This window comes from Chionomys nivalis, chromosome 14, assembly GCF_950005125.1.
Source record: "Chionomys nivalis chromosome 14, mChiNiv1.1, whole genome shotgun sequence".
NCBI lineage: Eukaryota > Metazoa > Chordata > Mammalia > Rodentia > Cricetidae > Chionomys > Chionomys nivalis.
The window spans coordinates 31,568,475-31,596,396 of NC_080099.1; the positions used below are offsets into that span (position 1 = coordinate 31,568,475).

Sequence of the window (27,922 nt, forward strand, 5' to 3'; positions counted from 1 at the left end):
GGAAATTCTTGGGGTAAATGCCTGCAATCAGGCAGCAGGCTCTACGTTCGAATGCTGGAAGGGTTGTGTTGATTGGTGGCACAGTCTCTTTTACTCTCTGACTCCAGACCCCACACATATTGGAAGAAAAGCAGCAGGCAGGAAATGGAAAAAGCAGATTGGGTTTATGAAACCCACTTGGAGCTCATGCCACACTTAAGCATTTGGGTTTTCATCAAGCAAAGAATCTAGCCGTTATGATTTTTTTCTCTTCAATGTTCACTGGAAAAGCTGCCTAGTCTGTTAACCGGACTTCTCTGCTTTAGGATCAGTGCCATGGATTCTTCAAAAACCAGTAAGTTCGTGAGTTTTAGTCATGGGAACTAGGAGCAAGACTAGACAGTCCTCAAAGTAATGAAGGTAATAAAAAGCAAAGGCAAGAGAAACTAGATCACAATAAAAGATGTGCCCCTATGACTCCAGTTTAATTTCAGTATGAATAACGTTTGTTCCCTTTAAACTAGTTAATTTAAAAACATTATCCAGCCAAAGGCTGCTGTCAAGAGGCTGTGATTAGGGGGTTGGAGCATTCTTGGAATTCAAATCGCCATGAGAAAAGACTCCCCCCTTCTCTTACAGATTTGACAAGCTACTGTCATGGTTTAATGGTAGGACAGAGAGCACCATGTTCTATTGTTCAATTAATCACCTCCGTAAGGAACCCCACGCAATCCCGCTGGTGGTGAGACCCCAAGTAAAATGCCAAGGACTTTCACTGTATCGGCTGATACCTGAGTTCATGCTTGTTTAGAATGACTGAAGTTGGGGGACCCAACCCTATGAAGAGTTTCCACAAAGGGTACTGAACAGCACAGAACTGAGCACTTCCCAGAACCAGGCAAGCATAGCAAGTTGTTTGAGAATCCATCCTGGGGCTAACACCCTCCCACCCCCACCACCGCTTATAACATGTATGCCTTAAACAAAACCATACTGCATCTGCAGAGCGCATAGACTTAGCAAGCGGTCCAGTGTTTAATTATTGCTAAAGTCATTTGGGGTTTTTGACACAGATTCTATTTTAGTAAGATAAACTCAAACAGCATAACCCAGCATTGCCAGAACTGAATTCCTAAGGTAGACGACTAAAATAAACCAGCAATAAACATTGGCTGTTGGAATGGGAATTATATCTCTGTAATGTAGACACAGCATTAATGACTCATTTTAAGTAACAGTCTCTTCCAGGGATTATTGGGGTGTGGGATCAGAGGGGGAGAAAAGGTCCATCTCTTTAAGGGCGTAGGACTGAAAAGGATTATGAACCAATCAGGCAAGTGTGTTGTTGTTAGGTCTACTTTGCCAAAAGAGACATAGCCCCTGGAGTCCAAAAGGAGATCCACTTGGATAGACCACCTTAAAACACAAGTAAGAAAGACTTTGAGAGAAACTATCCTTGGGGCTGAGGTGGCAGGCTCTCATCCCTTTTGAAGATGCAATATGTCCCCGGTTCAGCTACTTCATCTTATATGACGCCGGTTACCTTGTCCTCACTCGAGGCCGCCATGTTCCTTTGTTGCTTGGAATTGGTGGGTACATTTGGGCCGCCTTTCCTTTCTAAGTTCGAATCAGGAATTTTTGCCCCTTCTTGGCTGGGCTGTCCAGTTGGAAGAGGTTGGGGCTTCTCGGGCAGTGGCCGACGCAGCTCTCTAGGGAGCCGGTCATTCTCAATTTTCCATTTTTCTAAGCATTTGGGCTCATGGATAGGAAGGGACAGTGTGCCAAATTCCCTACCACAAATGTAACAGATGAGCGTCCTTGGTCGGGCTGGAATGCCACTGGAGGCTTTCTTGAGACCAGTAGGAGCATCGGGACCATCCGTGCCCAGCCTTCTGGAATTCTCAGCCTTTGGCTTGCAGCTTCTCTGGTGAACCAGGAGACGATCTGGCAAGAATGTGCGGCCACAGCAGTCACAGGAGAGCAGTTGAGCCTGCGCACTCCGAAATGCCTCCTCGTTGGCTACCTGAAGGCTATAGGAGCCACTGCCACCGATGGGCTGTGGTTTGAAGGGTTCTGGCCTCCTCAGGTGCTTGGGCAGTTTGCTGTTCTCAATGCGCCACTTCTCCAAGCACTGGGGCTCATGAATGGCAATCGACTGGGAACCAAATTCTCGGCCACAGATGTAGCATATCCGGAATCCCGGCCTGCGGGATGGGATCACCGGAGGGCTAGGCTGGTTCCCTGACATAATTCTATTTGGGTGTTTTGATAGTATCACTGTTCCGGGTCTCCTTTGCTGCGCGTTGGTCTTTATGTTTTCGGTGAGATCTCTACACTGTGTTTCTGGTGGAAGGGTCAAGTGAGAGTCACTAGACAGAGCACCCTGATGGATAAGGAAGGTGGGGTCTTTGGAGCTGTGGAAAGTTCGTTGCGATTGGCTGGGAATTCTTTCCTTTTCTCTTTCCATGAACACTGGAGGCTTTCTCTAGCGTTTGCTGGAATTTCAGGCCACGCTAGCTCTAGGCTGTTGCTCAGACTGACCGACCGTGCATGACGCTGACTGTCCTGGGTTTCCACGTTGTTGCCAGTACTTGGGTCAGTGACTCAGAGCTTCATTGTAGGACAGCAGTCTGGAATGTTGGAAAGTCCCCATCAAGCCTCAGATGTCTCCAGGATCTGTTAGAAGTAAAGAACATAAATCAAGAAGTTACTATACGGGCTCTCTCTCTCTCTCTCTCTCTCTCTCTCTCTCTCTCTCTCTCTCTCACACACACACACACACACACACACACACACACACCTTAGATCATAAACTGATAAACGACAGGATGCGGTATTTTTAAACTGGCCATGTAGTTTCTTTGGCTAGCTCAGTAACCAGCACATTATAAATATTCAAGAAACACTGACACAAATGTGAATAATTCATTTACAAACTGCAGGCAGGATACTGAAATTAGGAGAGCAAAATTATACACAAAGAAGGTTGAAAATGACCTCCCATAGACTTGGATGACAGGTACCAACAGGCGGAGTACAGGATGGCATAGCCACAAAAGAGAAAACGGTAAACTGCAAACATTAAAAGAATCAACAGAGTCTGTACAAAACCTTCCTGACCCCACAGATCTCCTCCTTCAGAGTGTTAACCCTTTGGTGCCCTAAGACCCCCTTGATAATTGTGAAAACATCAGGCTTCTCAGAATGTTTCTTAAAAATAATAATAAAAAAAACTTGTGTTTAAGCCTATTTAAAAGTCAAACAAATTTTGTTGGAATGTGTCAAATATTTTAGGTAACACTCAGACTGTTCTACAAAGCAAAAAATGTTTTATTTTTCGTTTTACTATTTAACAAGTGAAACAAATTTCATTTAAATGTGTCAAGTATTGTTGGTGACACTATGCATTGGCTTCTTGAATATTCGTGGAACCAGCATTTGATACTTGCATACCTTCCTTGGGACTAAGATGTTTGGGCATTGATGTTCTTTTATTACATATTTATTTTTATAAATAAACATTTTACATATTTTTGTAAAGAAAAAAACACATGATCTCTGGTTTTCTCTAATATAAAAGAATAAACCAAAAGGAAAGACTGATAACATAACGAGATCTTGCTATGGGTAGAAGCACAAGGAGTTTTTATCTTGAAGAAAATCATGAATAAATTTCACTGTGGGTTAACAACCTAATTCTGAGGAAGGTTGTTTTCAGAAATCTCAGGCCTGGTTCTCTTCCCGGATCACTGTGTCAGGGTTGGAGCCTAAGAGCATCTTTTTCGGTCCCAGGGAGGCACCTGATCAGAGGCTCGGCATCGTCAACAAATATACGACTTTAGGCTCGGAACATGAAAATCCCAATTATAAGCGTCGTAAGGGAAAAAAAGGGCTGTGAGAGCTGAGCCGAGGTCCTGGGTTTGGGTGCCAAGAAAGGCCTGAATCTTTGTAGTTTAGAGGATCAACTCAGGTCTGGCATGCAGAAGGAGACGATTCTTCATTCTGACAGCTCCTGAGACAGCGATGCTAACACGTGGCAATGAAAGAATGTGCTGGCCCCAAACAGAGTGATCAGCACAGAAAATGAAACTCAGAAAAATGGACCACTTGCTCAGTACCCTTAGAAAAGACAGTGGGCTAGGGGACAGGGAGAGGATGGGGAAAGTGGGCTGGGGGAACACGGGGAGCATGGTGAAGAGATTTTAGTACCCTTTATCAGCATGTGGGTAAAATCCCCAGATCTACTGATTACTCTGACCTAGTTATCCATTTTCCCTGATACCAGGAAGTTACAGACAGTGAAAGCAGTGAAAGATTTTAGGAAACTCAAGGCAATAAAATAGGCTCTCTTCTCTCAAACTGCTTCTCCGTCTGTCTGTGTTGGTCTCTGACCCCTTCCTCCCTATACACATGTACACACACAAACATACGACATATAGTAGCATCTAATATCCCTGCAGCATAGCGTGGCCTGAAATTCCAGCAAACGCTAGAGAAAGCCTCCAGTGTTCATGGAAAGAGAAAAGGAAAGAATTCCCAGCCAATCGCAACGAACTTTCCACAGCTCCAAAGACCCCACCTTCCTTATCCATCAGGGTGCTCTGTCTAGAGAGAGAGAGAGAGAGAGAGAGAGAGACAGACAGACAGACAGACAGACAGACAATTCTCAGTAGAATAAGGAAAAACTCTATTACCTACCCCAACAACTCCTCTACCCCACTTCTCATGAGGGAAGGGACTAGGATTTAGGGAATGTCAACTGTGGGGCCAAACATTGCGCTTGTTTTCATGTTCCTAAGTACATAATTCAATTAATTCTGCTATGATGGCGAGGCAGATATCATTATTCAATCATATAGACTGCAAGTCAGAGAAGAGAAATAAGTTGCCCAAGACAGAACTGGGGTTCAATTCCAGTTCTAGCTGGCTCCAGTGTGCAGCTCTTTCCATTATTCCCTCAGCCTGAATTCCTCGGAGTGGCTTCCCATTAGTTTCCACTCTGTTTTAATGCACTATTCATATGCCTCCTGGGCAGGCGACGAAGCTCTCTCCAGCCTCTGTGTTCCCTTTCTGAGAGGCAAAGAGAAGTGGGAGGAGAGAGCCGAGATGAGAAAAACAGAATAAGGAGACAGCGCTTCCGAAGACAAGGATGTTCCTTTTGGGAAGGGGTCATTTTATTTTCTCATAAATATGGTTTGCTACAAGTTTCTTCTGGTTGAGGTGCAACACATCCTGTCTCTGAACTTACCAGCTTCCTCAGGCTCATTCAAGTAACTGGGCAGGGGAGGGGCTGGGTGTGGGGTAGAAGTGTGTAAGAAGTGTTTAGTGTATCTTTACGATAGACACGGGGTCATTGTGAAGACCAATAAGGCCAAATGGCGTTCGGTCTGCACCTGCTTCGCCACTGCCTTTACAGCAGGAGCACCTGAGTAGGCTGTGAACAGTCCCTGCAGGAGGTGGAAGTGTCCTAAGATTCCGGGTTTCGTCTTCTGCTGCGCCCCTCTCTTACAAATATTTCTCAGCACAAGTGAGGGCATGAAAGTAAAACGGATGAGGTGCCTAGAAGTGAGTAGACTTTGGGGGCCCTGGGGAGTAGCATCTAATATCCCTGCAGCAGGCTCTGCCAAGGCAGTGTGCCGGGGCAAGGATGGCTGGTTATTTTACCCCAGAAGTTGGTTATAAAAGCAAAAGTGCTAAAAAAAAAAAACCCTCGCTGCATATCCTTAATTCACATGAAGAAACTGGCCTGTCACTCAGAATCATCATGAAACAGTGTTGCTAGGACACAAAGAGAAGCACTTTGTAAAGTCAGCCCGCTTTACCCAAGCATCTGTGGAGATAGGCTTGAATTAGGCATTTTAGCCATATTTGCAAATTGAAACTTTAAGGGGTACCTGGGAGGGCTCACATTTAATCGGGATTATGCCCTTCTCTTCATGGGAAGAGAGAAACAAGCACAGGTTTGAATGTAACTCTTGTGGGAATCCAGAGCCCATTTTGCTTTTCAACAGCGTTTCTTTAAAATAATAAACATTGAATGCAACCAAAAGTGTAGCCAAGTCCTTCAAAACTGCTTTAGTCCTTTAAAATAAATACAGTTAGCACACAAGGCAGCCCCTTTTCTCTAAGTTTGGAGCCCAAATTCTTCAAATGGACAAAACTAGAAGAAAAAAGGGAAAGCTCATTCTGAATGAGCACAGTTCAAAGGCAAAGAAGGTTTGTCTTTTGTATTTTTCTTTTATCTCATTTCAGTAACGTCTATTTTCCCTAGCTTCTCATGTGAGTACGGTCTCCTAATACAATCTCTTACTTTCTTACCTGTGAAGGCTTGCTTTTCAAAAGGCACAAATATCCCCACTTACACCGAGGCTTGTGGCGAATGAGGTAATATCCCTCCTAGAGTTTGGCAGAGGTAGTTCGTTGCTTACCAAAAGTCATGCTGCCCAACTCCCCTGGCTAAGGCAGTCCTAATTTTTAGCTGGGCATGTTTTCAGCTGAAAGTCTATGAGTGCTTTTTAGAGATAGTGGACATACTGGTGGGATTCGAGAAAGATTTCCCTTTTCTTTTGAGGCAGGCCCTTAGCACTAATTGCAGACTGGCTATGCACTCATGATCTCCTGCCTCCACCTGCCAAGTGCTAGGATGATAGGCACTGATGTTTAGAACATGCACATAATATCTGGAACCCTTGAGCCGTCTTGGAAGAGTTTACATCCGTGTAACACTTGACATGACAGGCACAGACTGGAATGAACTTGGGTCTCTGTTAAGTGTAAAACACACTGCATGAGCAAGAGGTAACTTTCTTAGAATTTACTCCCATGAGTCAAATGTCTGTTTATGTATTTTAGAGGTCACTTGCTCATGAAAACCTAACAGTAACTGAGATATTTTATTAACAATGGTCTTTGCTACAGCACAAAATGAATGCTCATTGTATAAAGGACTGGAAGTGCTTAACCATAGCTGTTAGATTTATATCAACCTGACCCCTTCCCAGTCAAAGCTCACAAAGCACTATGGAAGATGGGGGCAGAAAGAATGTAAGAACTGGAGATTGGGGGGAGGGAGTGCTGTGAGATGCTGTCCTCTGGACATGACCATGACTGCTCAATGTGTAACTCACAGCGGCTGTGGTTTCCTATATGAGATCAAGCCAGACACAAATTCCAGATGGAGGAGGGAGACACTACCGAGGTCCCGCCCTAGCTGTGAAGCTATTGGCAGTTGAGGGAGGGAGGGTCACTTTTCTGCAGAAGTATGACTCCTGGTAGGTTGCCCAAGCTCCTAGTGGACGGCCTCACATCTAGGCACAGATGGGCAGTACTAACTGGACTCAGAGGGCTAAAAATAACAATAATTATGATGATGATAATGAGGAGGAGGACATGAAGTTGGAAGGGAGACGTGTTTGAGAGTCCATGGGGAACTGGAGAGGTAGATTTCAGGTGGGTATTATCAAAATACCAGTATACATGTATAAAATTTTCAAATAATAAAAAATACTATTTAAAGTAAACTCTAGTCACAATATTTCAAATCAAACTCTTATTTTAATAGATATTTCAGGGGTATATGTTCAGAGCAAAGCTGACTTGCTAAAATATGTAACTTTTCCCCTGAAAATCAGATGTGAAATACTCAAAACTATAAATATCAAACCAATGTTTTTTTTCTAAAAAGTTATTCATGCAACTTCATTCCTTAGAGATATTTTTAGAAAAAAAATTAGTGACCTATTTCTTCAAGAAAACATAAGCTACTTTTCCCATGGATTTCTTAAAAGAGTAGAGGAATGGTTATTTTATTTTTATTTATTTATTGCTTGTTTATTTGTGTATTTTGGTTTTTTGAGACAGGGTTTCTCTGTAGCTTTGGAGCCTATCCTAGAACTAGCTCTTGTAGACTGGGCTGGCCTGCTCACAGAGATCCACCTGCCTCTGCCTCCCAAGTGTTAAGATTAAAAGCATGCGCCACCACTGCCTGACTAGGGAACGGTTATTGAGCCCATTGTTGAATTAATATAAATCCTCCCAACCTCCTTCCCTACTGTGTTTCCTGAAACTCTCTCCCCAAGCCTGCACTGCCCTCAGGGGCTCCATGCTGTGTTCTGCAGTGGTGGCAATGGCAGAATTCCAGGAAGCAGGAAGAGCCCATACGCTCTTTATTGATGGCTTCTGGTCTGCTTGTGAAGGCTGTGAGCATCTCTCCAGCATCTCCTCTTTATGCTGCATCTCACTTCTGACCTGTAGCTGCAGAGGAATCCCATTTTGTCTTATAACCCTTGGAAAGACCTACGATCCTCCTCTGGACATTATCTACAGCCAGTTACCAGTTGACACTTAAAAGCTCTGGTTCCTGGCTCTTTAGGTGCCTCCTCCGGGTGTCCAAGTGTTTATAATTGAGGCATCTTCCCTATCGTCTTCCAGTCTTGGGAATGGAGCTGTCACTTCCTTCTGTTGTTCGCTTTTACTCTTGGTTACTTAGGAAACGGCTTCACTGCTTATCAATAGCACTTTGAACAAATTCCCTCTGCTCAAATAACTTATATGATTTTTGTTTACTGATACTTACAAACAGATTTAGAATAAGTAATAAAAAATTATGCTGTTCGGGTTACTCATTATTTTAGTATTGCAGTAAGTAGAAATGTAAAGGAATTCTTTCATAACTTGTTAGAAATTAGGGTGCTTACCTCAACCGCAAAACTCACCCAGAACCCTGAAAATGCAGTTTTGTAACTTAACTAGATGATGTTATGAGCTAGAAAATGTCACTTCTCTTCTTGTCACTAATTGAACTACATCGTAAGGGAAAACCTGTCATTTTAGGCATAGCGAGAGTTCCTTTGGTTTTGTATGACTCTCTGTTCCTACTGATCATGCAGTCTTGAGGTCATTCCTGCTATATATAAAAATAAGGGTAAAGCCACCCCATTCAGAGACCAAGGATTATCAGAAGGGCTGATGGGAGCTGGGTGGCTTGTATTCTTCTGGGAAGAACCAGAGAGATTAATGTGTGGTCCTCAAGAAATCTGATATGAACTGACACCAGGTCCCATGAGAACAGCTGGGACCTGAGAGCTGTATAGCTTGAAAGAACAGTATTTCAGATCTAAGTATAGGAATGCTTTAAAGAAAGTCATGTAGTTAGAGACGTGGCTTTGAGAGAGTATGGGGTATTTCCGATTTGAATTTGAATGGTTAGTTTTTAAAGAACTCCCCCTCCTCATTTTTTGTTTTTGTTTTTTTTTCACTATAAAGACATTTAACCTCAAAGCTCTTTTATATCCATTCACTCTAACTGCCAGGTCTAGGCACAATAGTCTGTGGTATTAGACAAGCTACAGGGAAAGGAGAGAAGTGAACATTTTATCCCTCTAAGTAGAGCCTTCTGCGTGGACATTTTATGTTGTAAAGGCTCATAATATCACCCCTTGGAAGCTAGTATTAGATCCAACCCATACTTTTTACTCTATATTGAGTACCCAAATCACAAGGTACAAAGCTGTAAATGCTACACAGGTACGGCCACGTAACTGTCAGACTGATGTGTGGCGTAGTAGAGAAACGACTATGAAACCACCAATATAACCACACTAGAGGCCTGCTGTGTATAGAAATACGAAGACGAGGAAAGAGAAGTAACAGAGAAAGAGGGTGGAGGGAGGATTCAGGCTAGTAAGTAAGGAGTGGTCAAGGAATGTCACTGTCCTAATTTGCTTTCTATTGTTGGGATAAAACACTGACCAAAGCACTTAGAAGGGAAAGAGTTTCCTTGGCTTACAGGTTATTGTCTACCATGTCAAGGGAAGTCAGGACAGGAACTGAAGGCAAGGGCCTGGGAACAGGAATCTGAAGGCAGGAACTGAAACAGACCCCCCCGCCAGAGAAATGCTGCTTTGGACTTGCTCCCCTTTGGTTCCTTGGCTTGTTTCCTTAAACAACCAAGGATCTTCTGCCCCAGGGTGGCACCTCCCATAGGGAACTGAGCCCTTCCACATCAATCATCAGTCAAGAAATGTTCCTCAGGGCCATCTGATGGAGGATAACTATAGCTTTTGTCAAACTAACAGTAACAACAACAACCACAAACTAACCAGCGCATTCACATACCATGTTTCTTCATATTTCATATGATTCTATTCCAGGGGTTGGCTCAGAGACCAATGTGGACTACACGTATGCTTTTATTGTAGCATTCAAAGTGTTAAAATGAATTATTTGCCACCACATTTAAATTTAGAGATATCACATGAATCCTTGTTCGCATTTACTTGATCTAGCCTAACTTGATACATTCCTATCACATGACCAGTATAAGCCAAAGTGCAAGGAAAGCCATGGGTCAGATAACCAGTGTGGACTCTTCTAAAGTTTCTCAGTCGGTTCACTTTGCTAATTTATAGCTCAGGCTTCACCCTAGTGCCACTTGAGTCTATAAGATTGCTTGTGAACCTCTCTTCAAACTGACCCTTTCCCACAGTCTTCTGAAATGGATATTTGAAAACCACTTCAAGGATTTGAAAATCCTAACTCTTCAGAAACTTTAGAATCCAGTTGAAGATATCTTATCTTTTCTGAAAGATGTGACAAAGTCACAACATACTTATTGGTAAAAATTTAGGAGGGAATCTTGCCAACGAAAGTGGGCTGAAGATGAAATGCATGGTTTGGGGAATGAGGGGAAAGCTCCAAGAAGAAAAGAATCAACGACATTAGGAGAAATCTATATAAGTTATGGAAGGGTCAGAATGATGGTGCATGTAATTTGAAAAAGAAAGGGGAAAGGACCTGGTATTTAGAAAATCCATAACAAGGACAATAGAATGGGGAAACAATAGCAGGGGAAAAAACGTGTTTTATGGGATAATCTGAACACTTTGAAGTTATTTGCACATTTTATTATCAATGCATGCAATTTGAACTGTCCTGTTTGAGTCAATGGACCTTGTTTTCCCACTCAATGTTTTTCCTATGTGGGACGTTGATGCCTTCTTTCTAAAGAACTAGTCATGAAAGAATCAAATAATCTACTAACAATACAAGCAATTGTAGAATTTTCAGGACTTGGGTTGAAAATCTCTCATTAGGGTGGACTGAAGAATTTGGTCTACTTTTTCTGCTGCCAAGCTCTTTTGCCAAGAAGTGAGTATAAATTAGATTAAACTAACAATGTGGAAGAGCAGAACTGCAATTCCTTCTCGGCCTAGAATGAGATCTTAAATTGATTATCACAAGAAATTAGGGAGAATATTCAGGTTTCAGTATTCAAATTTTAAAAGAGTTTCAAATCAGCGCATGCTTTCCTAGCCTCATCACATGGATGCCTGGCAGAGTTCCACTGTTGTAGTCCTCTTGGGTCATGATCGCTTCGTGAAATACTTTTGGCGCATAGGCTGCCAAGTCAAGGGCGACAGTGTTTGATGTGTAGTCACTGCGCTAGTGTGTGCAGGTAGAGACGAACACAATGCCTATGGCTGTCCTTGGCTAGGGTAGATTGGCAAAAGACAGATGGCTGTCACTGCGTGCCAGAGTGACCTTTCTAATCATATCCCCCCACTGACCTAATCACAGACACAGCATTGTGCCTTAGCTCTATCTACTTCCAGGAGGTCAGAGTCTCCTGAAGCCTGGCTAACTCTCAAACTGATCATTAAGAACATTCATTATCGGCCTCAACACTGTTAACAATGCTCTCTTTACCCAGAGTTGTATCTGGGGAGAGTCCTTGGGCAGGAAGGAAAAAGCAGACCAGGGGCTATGGGTAGCCTGAATTTCTATTGTGCCAAGCCACCAATGAGGGAGGCTCTATCTTCTGATTTGTTAGCTGACAGGGAGTGAGTCTGGAGACTTGGTAGTTCACCTGGGCCTACAAGTTAAACAGTGGTTCTCACCGTGAGCTTTCATTGCTGTGGTCCTAGGATCTCGCTGTGCAGATATGCCACCCCAAGACTGTTGTCGTTCTGTTTGATATCACTGCAATTCGTGCAGACACTCTTTCACAGACCTTATGGTTAGAACTCACTGATGACCCAGAATTCTCTACACAACATCTCTTTTCTTCTCGGGGAAAACGCACACAAGATGTCTTTTGCTGGTGAAGAGCACCAGAATTCATCTCCTTCTCTCTGGGAAGAACTTACTTCCTCTCTGTGTCTTGCCAGCCCAGCAAAGCATGAAATATGGTGACAGCTCTTTATTCAAAACCTCATAGCTATGGCTTAGATATCTTGTGGCTTACAATGTACTGAAGGTTCCGGCCACTCAGTGTTGAATTACTGTCAAACACCATGGATGCCAGAGTATCTGCTGTCTTGCTCTGCTCCCCTGTAGTAAGGAGAAGGAAGATGTACGTGTATATTTTCAGTTACATAGAAGATGGCAAAGGCTGACGTGTTTGCCTTATTTTGTTTGTGTTTCCAACTGACTCTTTTCCTACATTTCACATTCTGTATCATCCTTTATCATTCTCAGCACTATCTTAGTCCTTTCATCTAGAACAGCCCAGTGCAATAAGGACAGAATTAGGAAATGAATAAAAAATGAGGCAGCCAGTGGTTGATTCTCTGGCTGCCATAATTTGGCTCAGATGATAAAAGCTATGTTAATAAGCTTCCAGGGGAAATGTATAACTTAAATGTTAGCTCAATTATAGTTTACAGAAAGCAGATTGTTGGATATTAGGAGCGATGGGCTCTTTCTAGTCACAAACGGGAAGAGCCTTGCCTGTCCCCAAGCTGCTGAGAGAGAAAGAATTTGAAGCATGAAAAGAGCTCAACAAACATTTGCTGACTTAAAAGACAGAGAGAAAAAAAAATAAGCAAGGACGTGTGGGTCGCCTCTGGAATCTGGAAAGAGTAGGAAACAGATTCTCTCTAAGGGGTTTTGAAAAAGCAAGTGCCCTATTATCATCTCAGCTTGTGCCCAGTAAAGTCCCTGCCAGACCTCTGACTGTCACAGAACTGTCACATACTGAATTAGTGCTTTTTAAGCCATTGATTTTATGATAACTTGCAACATAACGAGAAATAAAACCATCTCAAAAAACCGAACTCAGTTTTGTGAATGCCACAGCCTTCTGCAAATAGATCATTGCACTACTCTTGTCCATACTTTACCCTAGAATTTTAAGTCATGGCACAGCAAGCAAGCCATATCCATAGGTAACAGGTCAGTAGAGAACTCCATCACACGGGTGGGGCCTTGGTGAGATGCCCCAGCTGGTTGTCTGGAATGAGCTATAATAAAATCACTCCATAATAACAGATGAACAAATACGCGAAATATGAGAGTAGTGTCGCTCTCTAGGGTGGTGAGAATCTCTACTCATAGAGCCTGCCGACTTTGATTCTGTTTTCCCCAACTGAGGTCAGTATGTCTTTCTGGTTCCCACTCATTATTCTCTGTCTTCTTTGAATACTTTATTTGCTTTGCATTGCTTATGTTTATCAGAGAGAATCATCATTAAGTCTACTTGAAGGGATTTTTTTTTACTGTTTATTATAGTATAAAACTCGGGGACAAATATAAGAACTCGAGATAGTCAACCATGGACATGACAAACCCACCACCCTTCCTCTTCCATCTCCAAAAAGGGCTATGCAGCCTTCAGTTGGAAACAGACCACAGCATAAACAAAATTACTGTATCATATACTCTGCAGAAACTTGACTTAAATGAACACTGCCTTTGGCCAGTTCCTGGCATTTCTTATTAATGATGGTGTTCCACGCATAGCAGAGTTCCTTTCTTCTTGCAACAGTGTTGGCGACACTCCAAGCAGCCTTTTCTAGCAACTGGACGTAGGTGCTTGGGCCTTGTGGCATCGGAAAAGTCACTTTCTGTTTTGATTCTGACCTGAAAATGCATCTCTGGTTTGTAGAGTCATTCGTTCTCTCTCTGTTTGGAGTTCTGGAATAATGTAGACCCTCTAATTCGCGGTCCCCTATGTAGCCTTTCTGTAATCCCTGACATCAGGTGTTTGTGGGCATCACTGTCACCCAGCTCATAATGAGGGAGTTGCATAAACATGGGCAAACCACGGAGGAAAGCTATAGTATGCTATACAATAAGAACACTGGAGAGTATTGTGTGTGATACTCAGAAAAAAATGCTTTTCATTTTAATACTTGAGAGATTATTTTTTAAGTGGATCATATTTGAAACCTCTCCAAAGATAAACAAGGATTATACGAAGAAAAATGCTTGGTGTTAATATGATGGAGCCATCCCAAAAGTGGGAGTCCCTTGTTTTCCTGCTGTGCACCCCCTTGTGAAAAAGCAAGTGGACAGTTACTCCACTCAGAGCTCGGTGCTTCAGGTCTGGGTGAGCGGTTGATCTCTGCTTCTCATCATGCCTGTAGATCCCAGTTTCGGCCATATGGCTTGCTGTGTGCCAAGTTTCCCTGCTGTGAGGGACAGAATTAACTGTTCTCATATAGTTAGGGAATTTCCACTGGCAAGGGTAAATGTTATCCTTTTTCATACCATAGCCCTTTAAAATGTATCTTGCTGCCTGAATATTAAAAACTGCATTAAATTTGTAGGTGTGATGATAACATTATAATTATATTTTAATCGTAATTTTTATTGAGATAATTGTAGATTCAATATATCTAAAAGAAATAATATGAAGACCCCTTGCTTGTTTGTTCCCTTTCCTCCAATTTGCAAAACTACAGCATAGTGTCTTACCCAGGAACTAGATAAATAAAATCCAGAATACCATTTAATTTGTTTGTGTGTATGAGTAAAGCTTTATGTAATTTTACTGCATATGTAAGCATCCACTACTACCACAGACAAGGTACCAAATGACTCCAATACTATAAAGATCTCTATTTTTATTCTTAGTTACCTTCTTTTATTTATCTCTCTCAAATTTCCATCTCCAAGTAACCACTTACTTCAGTAAGCTTATTCTTAGTAATCTATCTTTCATTCTTAAAATTTTCTACATAAAAACATTGCATAAATGTCGGAGCCCATGTGGGTCCAACATAGATTCCCTAACCCGGCTGAAACGGAGTCGTGAGGAATAAAACCGACACAGCTTACAAGGTCATCTTGGAAAAGGCCAGAATGACTCTTTATTCTCGGAACATCTTATATCTACATTCAGTGGGGGAAAACACATTAGGCTGTCTCCAAGGCAACCAGGTGCCTGGGCTTAGGTCACGTCTGCATCTAGCAGTCAGGTAGGCCATGAATTAGCATCTCTATAAGACATCCTCTTAATTACAAAAGGAAGGAAGCACCGAACCTCTGAAACTCTTGAGTCATCAGCTTTAGCCAACGTCTCTCCTCAGGTAATCCACATTCTAACAAAAGGAACTAGGAGCAGCACATCCTGACTTTTGTTAAGGAGGCGACAGCTTGTCTGCAGAGCTATGTGCCTAGCTCAGATCAGGCTAATGGCTACTGTGCCAAACCGAAATATGGGCCCACAATTAAATAAACTTAGACAGTATATAGACTTTTTTCATTTAGCATGATTTCCTGAAGATTCGATCATGTTGTATGTTTCAATAATCTGCTGCTTTTAATTGTTGCATAATGTAGGATTTTACTTATATAACATTTTTGCTTCACTGTTGGAAGTGCAATTTGGATGATTTCAGTTTTGCAATTATGCTCATTCTTATGACAAAAAGTAGTGAAGTTATTTTTGAAGGATGAATAGAAATCAGATAGCAAGAGAGAAAGGAAAGATAATTTGATGGAGGTGGGTCTTGTATTAATCTGTTGCTTTCATTGGTTAATTAATAAAGAAACTGCCTAGGCCCATTTGATAGGCCAACCCTTAGGTGGGTGGAGTAAACAGAAGAGAATGCTGGGAGAAAGAAGCCGAGTCAGGAGTCGCCATGATTCTCCCACTCCAGACAGATGCAGGTTAAGATCTTTCCTGGTAAGCCAGCTCATGGTGCTACACAGAATATTAGAAATGGGTTAGATCAATATGTAAGAGCTAGCCAATAAGAGGTTAAAACTAATGGGCTAGGCAGTGTTCAAAAGAATATAGTTTCCATGTAATTATTTCGGGTAAAGCTAGCCGGGTGGCGGGACGCAGCCCTGCAGCCGCTCTTATTACAACAATAATTTTAGTCATTGGAGCAGCTGAGTGTGCAAAGATACCAGTACCTAAAACATGTCATACTTGCAAAATGGCAGGGCTTGACTTATAGGCAGAGGCAAGTTTCTGCATGCTATGTATGAGGTTTTGTCAGGGTGAAGTTTAAGTGTGTGTGTATGCACATGAGAAGATGGGAACACGAGTGGATGAATGTGAGTATGGAATTAAATGTGAGTGGGTGAGTGTGTAGGTGGATACAAGTTAGTGGGAATGAGTACATGGAGTTAGGGGAGTGAGCATGTATGTGCATAGATGAGTCTAAGCATGTAGATGGTTGTGTGTGTAGGTAGGCATGAACAAGGGAGCTACCAGTGGTGTAGAGGTGTAGATAAATGTGAGTATTTAGGTGCTGTGAATTACTTGACAGGATATGTGCATGGCTGTGAGTGGAAACATGTCTGCACGCATGAATGAATGTTGAGTACGTAGATGGATGTGTGTAGATAAGTTCCAGTGGGTGGCTCTTCCTGATACTGAGACTATATGTGATATACATTTAAATCTTTCAATTCATGTCCCATCCTGTGTCACTCATAGCAGACATATGCCTACTTTTGCTGAAATCTTGGCAAACACCTCTGAACTCTTCTCCTCTATTGCTTTGATTTTATTTGCACAGAACTTAAATAATAGGAAAATTCATTATCAACAATATATTGTTAGGAAGTGTGGTGGTTTGAAAGAAAATGACCCCAAAAGGGAGTAACACTTTTAGGATATGTGGCTTTGTTGGAGGAAGTGTATCATTGTGGAGGTGGACTTTCAGGTCTCTTTTGCTCAAGTTTCCCTCAGTGTGATAGTCAACTTCCTGTTGCCTGCAAGATGTAGCATTCTGTGCTCCAGCACCACATATGCCTGAACGCTGCCATGCTCCCCATCATGATGAGAATGGACTGAACCTCTGAAACTGTAAGTGAGCTTTCTCCATTAAATGTTTTCCTTATAAGAGTTTCTGTGGTGGTGGTGTCTCTTCACAGCAATAAAAACCCTAACTAAAACAGGGAGTCAAGATAGCTCACCATTTACTTCTCTGCTGGTTATGTTCCTCTGCCATTTTCCGCCTTAATGTATGAGGCAGAGAGCTTCCTTGAACCTGGTAGACTAACCTGCCAGCAAGCTCTGGGATCTGTCTGTCTCTCTGCTTACCCCAAATGCTGGGGTTATAAGCAAAAGCCCTCATATTTGAAGATAGATCCTGGAGCTTTTCAACCCAGGTCCTATGCTTGCACAGCAAACACTCTGCGCACTGAGTCATCTCTGCAGGCTCTCGGTTCTTAATTGTAATTGAATTGTCACCATTTGTAGGGAGGAAGGACAGAGCCAAGCAAATTGTTTAAATATATTGGTAAGGTCTAATTTTTCTAAGTAAAAGCAGGGCAAGTGGTTTGCCAAACCATCCAAACTTCTCTAGTGTCCAAAGTTTGCTTCTCTCTCTCTCTCTCTGTCTGATTTTCTAAGTAAAAGCAGAAAAAGAGGTTTACTAGAATCAGTACTTCTTTTTCTAGTGTGCATAGTTTTTATTGTTATTGTCTTTTTATTTGTTTTGTTTTAGTACCCTTACATAAACTTGGACTAAGCTAAGTTTGTTCATGGATCCAAAATTCCTTTTGGTTGTGGAATTTTAAGTGAAGTTCTTATCATCGCTAGACTTGTTTCTTCCTGTTTTGTGGATGCAAAAGTCACCTGGAAGGGTTATTATTAAGATTAAATGAAAGATAAAATGCTGTCAGATGCCATATATATATATATATATATATGTACACACACATATATCACAATTATTATTACAACTTTTTCAAATGCCATCTTCATATTTGATCACATCTTTATACATAATTCAGCAGACTGGAAAATATAATTAGCAACATTTCTGAAATTATTCTCCTTTTTTATTAAAGTACTCCAAGAAGTTCCCAAGTTTTCATTCTCTAGCTAACTCAAACCACATTTTATTTAGATTCAATAAAAACACATCTCAGCCACAGTCCTGGAAATACTGAGAATTCTGTAGAAACATGAGCATGTTTTCTAACCTCATCCAAGCCGTATGGTACATTGTAATCCTGCTTGCCATCCCTTCGCTAAGGATACTGTTCCATCTCCCTGTTAGCTGGCTCTACGTGGCCATGTTCCTCCGTATTGCAGCTGACTGGCACAGCGCTGTGCACTGGACACAGGCTAACTTGCAGCCCCTGGCTGTGAACTGGCCTTTCTCAACCCTTCTTACAATGGGGTTCAGGATGATCTCCAGTTCTGCTCAGAATTTTTAAATGGTTCAATCAAGAGACTTTAACAAATATAGACTTGAAAACCGGTGTGGACAATGTATGATTGACAGTCTAACCAGCAACAGCGATGCTTGCTTCTTAGCCTTCTGAAAGTGATGACCAACGTTGAAGAATTATTTTGGATTTTAGACCTGAGAACCAAGTCTTCTTAAACTCAGGCTAAGAATTCCCCTGACACAGGTATTCTGTGTGCTTTTGAACTGAGCCTGGCAGTAGAGTCCCCAGTGACTTCCTCCTGTGCTTGTTCCCTGATGATATGTGTCCCATCATCTGAGGACACTTGTGGCAGGTGAGAAGGGCCTGGAACTGGATTTAGGGATGAATTCATTTCATCCAACATCCTTCCTCAGGTAGTGGAGTCCTGAGCAGGCATTTGTGGCATAACTTTTGTGTTCTTGTCTCTGTTACTGCAAGTTATTTCATAATAACACACCCTTCCACTCATGAGTTCACAAGCTAATTGTTACAATATGGTTACTTTGATTTTGTATCTGTGAGGATTGTTTGTAACCATAAGTAAAAAGAAAAAAATCTGCATCAGTCACTTAGGGAAATAGAAGTGTATCTTTTTCATCAAAGCAGAAAGTCTGGAGGGAATCAAAAGCTAAACAATACCAAGGCCACAGTCTTTTTCTCAGGGTTGCAGAGTCTGTTCGTGCTATGCTGATTTGGTGATTTTCTCTGCTCTCTTCATGCACAGAAGATGTGCTGATCCTAGTACCTTCAGTCTTACGTCTAACCTAGCTCTTTATCTGAATTCAGTTCGACGGTATGTGGCTACATAGCTCTCAGGGGTAAATCCAGGAATCACACTGGCTTCTGAGAGTTGGGATTGTAGGTGGGTTACAGCACCCTTGTGGTGTTTTTGTTTGCATGGGGTTTCTGGGGGATCTGAACTCAAGTCCTCATGCCAGCATGGCACGTGCTTTCAGAGCCATCATTCAGCCCCAAGCTCCAGCAACTTTAAGCTCCACATTATGTGGGAAGAGTGCATAGAGTGTCGGGAAACATCTCAAGACCTTCCTGAGTCAGTGTTCAAGGCGGTACAAGTGGAAGCCTCTCCTGTAAACAACGTGTGAAGGATGGTACAGTTTCAGGCTTCGAATCCCAATTAGTTTAGCTAACTGTGAAGTTTCAGCCACAAAATTAATAATACAATTAATCTGGGCATGTTAGAGGTAATCAAATTGGGAGTGTACCACGACACCACCTATTTTGTTTAGGTAAGAAACGGATAATGTCCGTTCAAGTGACTGTAATTTGAAACAGCACTTGCTCTTTGCCCTAAGTTTCTCCCAGAAATCTCTGCAGAAGACTTTATTTGGGAATGTCTTATCATCCATTCATGCCCCAATAGTCAGGATAATTAAATTCCATTTGATATGTGTTTTACATAGGAATGGCTGACTGATGAGGAAAATGTGGTTTTAATTGTGGTTTGTCGAATGTCATGTGTTTCATATATAAGATGGCTAACTTGGAAATAAACAGATAAAGCAATCCAAGATTTATCTGATTGTAACATTACACAATCACCTAGTATTTTTGAGGGGAAAATGCCATGAACTGAGTTAAATAGTATATTAACTTTTTATTACATATTTATGTGTACTCTGACTATATGTGTATTTATTATATACCTTAATGAATATATATGACTACCAATGAGCTAAAGGCTTATTGTTTATATCTATTTTCACTTCATTGAGTGTTCTGCTGTTAATTGCCCCTCTCTGAATAGAGAATTCCTAAGCTGCTAGCACATACTGTATACACACATGTATACCTCCCTCTCCATATGCCTTCTAGGTGAAGCAATGTAGTCATAATAATTATGACCTTTGTTTAGCAATTATTTAATCCAGGATGCTTTCATAGCTAACAGATGGTATTCTGGGTTGTAACCGTGTCACGCGGTACTAACAAAGACAGCTGTTGGCTGAAACATGAAATCTGAGGTTTTCCCCAGTTGTTTATTTTTCCTATCTCTAGATCTCTGTCTCTCATTTCTTTCTTGTTCATATCACAGTAAGTGAAGCGATCTTTTGACATGCCTTTTAACTTTGGATAAGATGCTCTCCCTTGCCCTAACTCTCCAGTCTCAGTCTGACCATAGTTTGCGTGTGAGACATCGGGCCAATGAGAAGAGCACAGGAAGAAAGACAAAAGGCAACAACACACACACACAAACCCAAAACCAAAACAAAACACAACAAAAACACAGCTTTTCTCCCCTATGGGATTCTCTACTAAATTCAGAGGAAAGAGAGTAATTTTTTATGTGGTCCATTTTTTTTTCTGCTTATGAATTTGGGTGTGTCCCGTTTCTCAGAAGACATCACTTCTGTGTCTGTTCTACCCACCTGATGTAGAAAATACGATACTGCATTAACTCACAGGAAACACTTCTACGTCTAACACATGTCCAGATATTTATTTGAATGTTTGCCTATGCTCAGAAGTCCATGGCCAGGAAAGTTTTCCAACCGTTCATACCCCATGTCAGCCACGGTGTTGAAGGACCGCATTTTCCTTGACTTCTCTAATCCATTTATTTTCCTAGCAACTACATTTACCTCTGCAAATGACAGCCAGAACCTAGTGTCCCAACCCAGATTAGATGCTTACAATTACTCACCTTTCTCAAAATAGAACTCAGACTCTAGACCATGGAGACCCCTGTAACCTCCCCTCCCAGATCTCTACCTTCGTTCCCTGTTCCCTTCCTCTCTACTTGCTTCACTTCCAGTTCCTCAAACAAGTCAACATCTTTCTCACCCTAGACAGACTCCGGTTGTGGCTGGAGCATAGTTTTGCGTGTGACCATTCCCCTGCCTAAAGCCTTCCTCTAGTTCCTTGCCTGGCTTTCTGATTTCTCTCTTCACTTCTCTCTACAAATCTTATAAGCCAGCGAGGCCTTTCCCGACTGCTTTTCCTCTGTGCTCTGCTGTCACTTTCTTTCAGACTTACAACCACGTGTACGCATACCAGCACGCCAGTCACACGCACACACGTACAGATTCTGCAGCTGCCACCCCCAGTTCTGTTCAGTGATAATCACAGCTTGTTTTCTGAACTGCATGTACAACATGTGGTTTTGTTTGGGTTTGGGGTTTGCACGTGTGGTATCCATTTCCTTCACTTGGACATGAATTCCAAGGCACTGGGGACTTATTTGCTCTCTACAGTCAGACTGACAGCCCGTGGCCTACTGCCAGGCCTGACAAAACACACCCTATGTGGAATGAGATTAGCTTTCTTTTACGTTACGTTTTCAACAGAACTCAAGGCATTTCTTTAAATAGAAAATAGAAATGAAGATTTTTGTGCCATTTTTTTTAAATCTTGGGGATACTTGAGCATTTAAATCATGTTAATTCCTCCTCATAAAGGGATTACTATTCTATTTAGTCTGAGACATCTATCTATAATTAGTTCAAGGCAAATAAGACCCCAGCCAGAGGCTATGTACCAGACCAAGAACTATACCTCAGGGTAGAGTTGTTCAGAAATTAATGACTGACCAGAGTAGATTAAAGGATAGCCGTGAGAGACACCAAGAGTGGCCCTGTGCCAGCTAGTCAGTGTGCCGGGGCACTGCATACTCAAGCAGAATCTCAAAAGAAATGTTCTCTTTCCTGCCTGGAAACTCTTTATCCCTAGTCCCTTTTATACCTGAGCATATGGGTACCTAGGAATTTCAATGTTAATTCTCTTTGAAAGTCATTTCTCTTCTGAAGAGAGCTCAGAGTACTTGATCCCCAGAGCAAGGACACACTTAATGTATGATTTGAGGAAGATAATTCACCAGAGTCACTCAGACATTAGGTCATGGGTGCACAAACTATAGACCATAAGCCAGAGTTGGCCAGCTGCCTAACCTGGCCTCGTTTGATAAATATTTATTGCAGAATAGTCATGTTTATTCTTTTACATATCTGTCTTTGATGGTTTTCGCCTTATGATGGCAGACTCTATGGCCTATAAAGCTAAATTGTTTACAACTCTTACATAATTGGGAAATATGTGTGCTCCCTGTGTGGGAACATACACATGGGATTTTATTTAAAAATGAAGTGTCTGGGGTGAGGAGATTGCTCAGTGGTTAGGAACACTTGTTGCTCTTACGGAGGATCTAGATTCAGTTCCCAGTCCTCACCTACATGGTGCCTACACCCATCTGTAATTCTAGTTCCAAAGGACCTGACGCCCTCTTCTGGCCTCTGCATTGCATGCACATAGTGGATGAATGTTCATGCAGGCACATGCTTGGGGAAAAAAAAAATTAAGTGAAGCATGCAGTCATTAATAAGTGTGAATTTTAAAATAATACTCAAAATACACCAGATCGCTATCAAGTTTTGCTTGTGCACAGCTCTCTCCAGGATCCTCTTGGCCTTTTCTCAAATAAATGCTTGAACCCTGCACAGAAAATTTAGTTTGTCACCATATTTAATCCGTTAGCAAATTACCTCTTTACACTCTGCCTGCGTTACTGTACAATGGCACATTGTTATTGCCATTTGGAGAACACCTCCCCATGTCTTTAATACCTCGAAGGAATCATCACCACTCCTTCAGGAGAGGTGTTCTGGAATTGTATATATTCTTTATTGTTTTCAAATTTCTATTAGAGACAATTATATGGGACTCAAGCTCTGAAATCAACAGGGAAGCACAACTAATTTAAAACAATCTAAGTTTGAAAGAGAACACAAAGTATAGTTTCCATTTTCAGGCTCAAAGTGGATATTTATGACAGACACTTCAAAGTTGGAAATGAATAAATAATATTTTTGCTTTGCAAACGTTTGTGTATTGATAATTTTCTCTTGTTCACAGGAGGATGTTAAAACTTTCAATCTGATGCTACTTTAGTAGGTTTAAATTTTCTCTTTCATTGTGAAAAATACATTGTTATATTGTGAAAAATACATTGTTAAATAGGCAAGATGGTCCTGGTATAAATAATGTCTGTGTTTAAGTTATGAGCCAAGAAATACTCTCCCCTCTTTTCCCTGTCTCAAATATGTCATGTGATACCAATAGACAATAAGTTAGTGAAAATTAATAAAATTAAATAATTTTTAATTAATTAATTTTTGTTATTAAGTTTTGGGAATAAATTTATTACATATTTTGGCTTTTGCTTAATGGGCAGTCATTTAGTATTAGGTTACTGCCTAGAAAGATATGTATGTGACACTCAAGGAAGATGGCCCAATCTCATTCAGGTTGTATGTAAGACCATTGGCAAGCGATCACCAAAGGTCAAGCCCTGGCTTCAAATCCTTGCTTCCAGCCCTATAAGCCAATACAAGTTGTTTTATTGAAATTAGCGGTTCAAATGAGGATAGGCATGTGATAGAGTCCAGAAATATATAATCAACTATGGTTTGTTCATTTGTTGTCAAAGCTGCCAGGATGACTCAGTGGAGGAAAGGAGCCCTTTCTAACACACGGCAGTGGAAGATAGGGTGTGCTCACGGATAAAAACAGATACTAGCTCTCTAATTTTACCACTCAAAAATAGCTCACAGAGCTACTCCCAAGAGCCAAAACTAGAAAGTTCCTGGAAGGAAACACAGGGAAATATTTTTGTGTTGTTGATATTTGCAAAAATTTCATACACAAAAAATACAGTCTCCAAGTGGACTACAAACCCCAAAATGCCCAGAGCCCTTTAAAAATGGGCGTTCCAACCCGCCCGCCCCTCTCTCCCCTCTCCTCTCTCTTCTCTCTCGCTCTCCCCTCCTCTTTCCCTTTCGTCTCTTCACTCCCGTTCCTTGTATGTTACCCTCCCCCATTAAAGTTTACCCACGTGGGAAAAAAAAAAAAAAAAAAAAAAAACAGAACTGAAAGGATGGACAGTATAATAAATGATACTTCAACATTAGAAACTATTGCTCGTCTAAATTAAGATAACGGAAAGACAGGCGGCAGAGTGGAAAGAAGTATATTTGAGATTTATATCTAGGAAGAATCTGTTGTGTATATCTGTATGTGAACACACTACAATCTAAGTTTTAAAGAGAACAAATCTTTGAGTAGATTGCCGACAACAAAAAGGATCTAGTCAGCAGAACACAGGAAACACTACGGAATGTTCCTGATTGTTTGGCCTTGGCAAGCTGCCAAGAGATGGGGTTCGAGAAATGACTATTCTTGCAGAGGATCCATGTTCAAAGCTGTGTTCAATGGCTTACAACTATATGTAATTCCAGTCTCATGATCCAACATCCTCTTTTGACTTCTTTGGACACATAGTATACAGGCATACACACAGGAAAAACACCTTTACACATAAAAATATACAGCTCTGTTTGCTGTGGAACTCACTTTGTAGACCAGGTTTGCCTTGAACTCACATAAATCCCACTGCTTCTGAGCCCTGAATGCTGGGATTAAAGGAGTGCTCCATAGAGTTTCTCTACAAATCCCTGGCTTCCTTGTCACTCCCAAGGGCTGAGATTAAAGGCGTGCGCCACCACTGCCCAGTAATTTTTATAAAAGAATAATGCAAACAGAAACCACAGAGTTACTAAACATACACCCCGTAATGCCTAAAGCTAAAATGATGTCAATCCGAGTGTTAATAAGAATGTGGGGAATCTTCATGGTGGGAACATGAAATGTTACAGTCACTCCGAAGACTTATTGTCACTTAGCAATATGCACAGGTTACATATGGTATAAAAATGAAATTCCCTAGCCACGGAAAGCTACATGCAGATAGATATCTGTGGTAGCTTTTTACTCATAATAATGAAAATTGGAAACATAATTACATACCAGCAGGCACAAATATGAAAAGTTACAGTGTATTCTTACATAGAGGGTTGACTCAATACAGACACACTCCCAAGACACGTGAGTTCTCTCAAAACGCATGATGCTGAAAATGTCAGATACAAAAGAGTGTGTGCTAAATTATTCCATACATGTGACACGCTAGGGTAGGCAGTGCTGATATCTGTAGTGACAGAGCTTGGTGTGAAGGTGAGTACATGTAGAAGGGACCTAAAAGGTCAATTTCTCATGTCAATTTCTTTGGTGACATCTGTCCAACTTATCAGTAAGGCTACCCAAGAAGTGTGTATCTAGTGTGTGGTTTGTGGATCATTAAAGATAAACAGGCAAAGGTGTGAACAGGCAATTAAAAAGAAACCGACAAAGAAGTGCTCCACTTGATTGGCCAATGGCAAATTCAAATTATTTCTATGCAAAGATACCATTTCATACTCGATTAGAACATTCACCTTGAACCTACTAATTTCATTCCTAGATCTAAGCCAAAGATATATAAAATTAAAACATAACCGCCAGAAAGCTTGTGCACATGTTTAGAGTCCACGTGGGAGGGGGATCAGGCAGCATTTGTCTTTCTGTGCCTGGGTTCTTTCACTTAGCCTAGTGTCCTCCATGTTCTCCCTACTACCGCAAGCAGGAATTTCTTTCATTTTAAAACTGCACAATGTTCTATAGAGACCATATACAACACTCCACGTACATCTGTGGTTTCTTTGTCCGTTCATCACTGATAGACTTTTAGGTGTCCTATCTTGGCTCCAGAATGATGCTGCAGTACACATAAGGTACAGCACACTGATTTCATTTCCTGCGGCCATATACCAGAAATGAGATTGCCGGATCATAGGGAAGTTTTATTTTTATTTTCATGGGCATATCCGTACCCTTTCCCGCAACAGTGGTTTACATTCTCACAAACAGTGTGTCCCTAAGCGTTCCCTTTCCACCACATCTTCGCCAGTACTTCTTTTTTAAAAATCATTCTGATTTGACATTCTAATACATGGCAGGTGACTTTGACTTATATTTCCTTGATGATTAGGGATGTTTAGCATTTTTTTTCCCTTAAACCCATCAGTCATTTGAGTAGAGTGGTAGTTACCAGCAGCTGGAGCCTGGGAGTAAAGGAAAGATAACAGTTAAAGGATCCAGATTGCTGAGTTTAATTATTGGAGACCTAATCTAAACCATACTGATGGAAGATGATGCTTCGGTCTCTCTCCGAAATGCACAAGCATTCCTTCTACCAAAAAGAGACAATGCAAACCAGACCAGTCAGAAGTGATGAACACTGGTGATGGACACTTTAATTCTGTCTCATCTGGCAATCACTTCCCGCTGCATACTTCATAAAAACACCTGATGATAGTCCCTAAAATGCATGGATATTTTGTCAGATGAATCTCAGTGACGCCGGAAGACTTAAAGAGTGAAATTGAAGCAAAGAGGAGACTTGTACAGGAATGTTTACAGCTGCTTGGTTACAGCAGGTCCAAACTGGAGAGAAACCAAACACCAGCTGGTAGATTAGCTAAACAAACGTGCAACAAGCATAGCGTTCTGCTCACCCATCAAAGAACTGACCAGCAGCCTACAGAGCAGCACAGAACATCCCAGAAACATCCCCCACCTTCAGAGGAGGCAAAAGCTGAAGCACGCATTGCATGACTACAGATGACTACAGACATTCAGAGTTCATGGAGGTTTATCACTCTCTGGTGACAGAAGCCAGCACCATAGAGGGAAGGCAGGCTGGAAAGACATAAGGACAGTTTCTGTCACGATGAAAATGCCCCTGCCTTGGTTGAAAGGATTTTTGTGTGACTGTATTCTATTAAATTAGTTGATTTTAGGAATTTAAAATTTAGATCGCAGTTTGATTATAGTTTACTCAGTTGATTTTTTAAAAAAATCTAATTCATCTGAGTAACTGAACCCTTTATCACTGTTTTTTTTTATTGTGGATAAGATGGTCAATAAATTTAATACTGCATTAGTGCTACAAGCATACTTTACTTTGAATAAAATTATTAGACTGTGTTTTTAAATGAAATTTGGTTATCTTTTATTCATTTCAGCATTTAATAACGATAAGTCAAAAATAAGTAAAATATTATTTTGAGAAAGATCATTCTTATAAAAACTAATTTCTATTTTAATTTCTCTTCTCTCACAAAGAAATATTTACTGTACACTGGAAAAGATGCTGTGGAGGAAATCAAGGTAAAAGTAAGACTTCAGACTGAGGTGCTCTGAGACAAGAGAGCTGTGTTCTAACAGGCTTACCTTGTAGCACCTGTCCCCCTTTCAATGTCTGGCCCTTACTGTGGCATTCCAACTGCCTCTGAGGATCCAGGGAGGATGGTGTTAGAGCTGGGAACGCCAAGACTCACATTTCCCTTGTGGGACTGAGAGTTAGAAGGCACGGTTGCTGCATAAAAGGCACCCGACTTCGGTTGCCTGGATATATCCTGGCAACCTGTCAACAGAAGGGACGGGACAGGCCCTCTAGCAACTGCTCAGTAGACTCCAAAACAAGGGGTGAAGGAAGCAGGAGTAGACTGGGTACTGAGCACCAGGAAGCCGAGGGCGATGAGGTAGCCACAGGTTCTCATGCGGAAGTACAACTTATTCTTTGTCAAAGTAAAGGTCCCCAGCATTTGCTTGTTATACCACTGATCCTTTTATCTAGACATTAGAAAGGGTTTTT

The 27,922-nt window shown here is 41.4% G+C and overlaps 1 protein-coding gene across 1 annotated transcript; it reads right to left on the reverse strand.

Moving 5' to 3' along the window:
* Positions 1 to 1,465: 1,465 nt before the first annotated feature.
* Znf474 (zinc finger protein 474) lies at positions 1,466 to 27,605 on the reverse strand. The gene is made up of 2 exons (XM_057789123.1): positions 27,499 to 27,605; positions 1,466 to 2,655 (listed from the first exon to the last, which is right to left on the reverse strand). Exon 2 carries the CDS (start codon positions 2,444 to 2,446, stop codon positions 1,505 to 1,507), a length of 942 nt encoding a protein of 313 aa, XP_057645106.1. The 5' UTR covers positions 2,447 to 2,655; positions 27,499 to 27,605; the 3' UTR covers positions 1,466 to 1,504.
* Positions 27,606 to 27,922: the final 317 nt, after the last annotated feature.

Bases quoted from the DNA above. Each gene is read 5' to 3' on its own strand.
- Znf474 (XM_057789123.1), bottom strand. From the start codon at position 2,446: ATGGAAAGAGAAAAGGAAAGAATTCCCAGCCAATCGCAACGAACTTTC.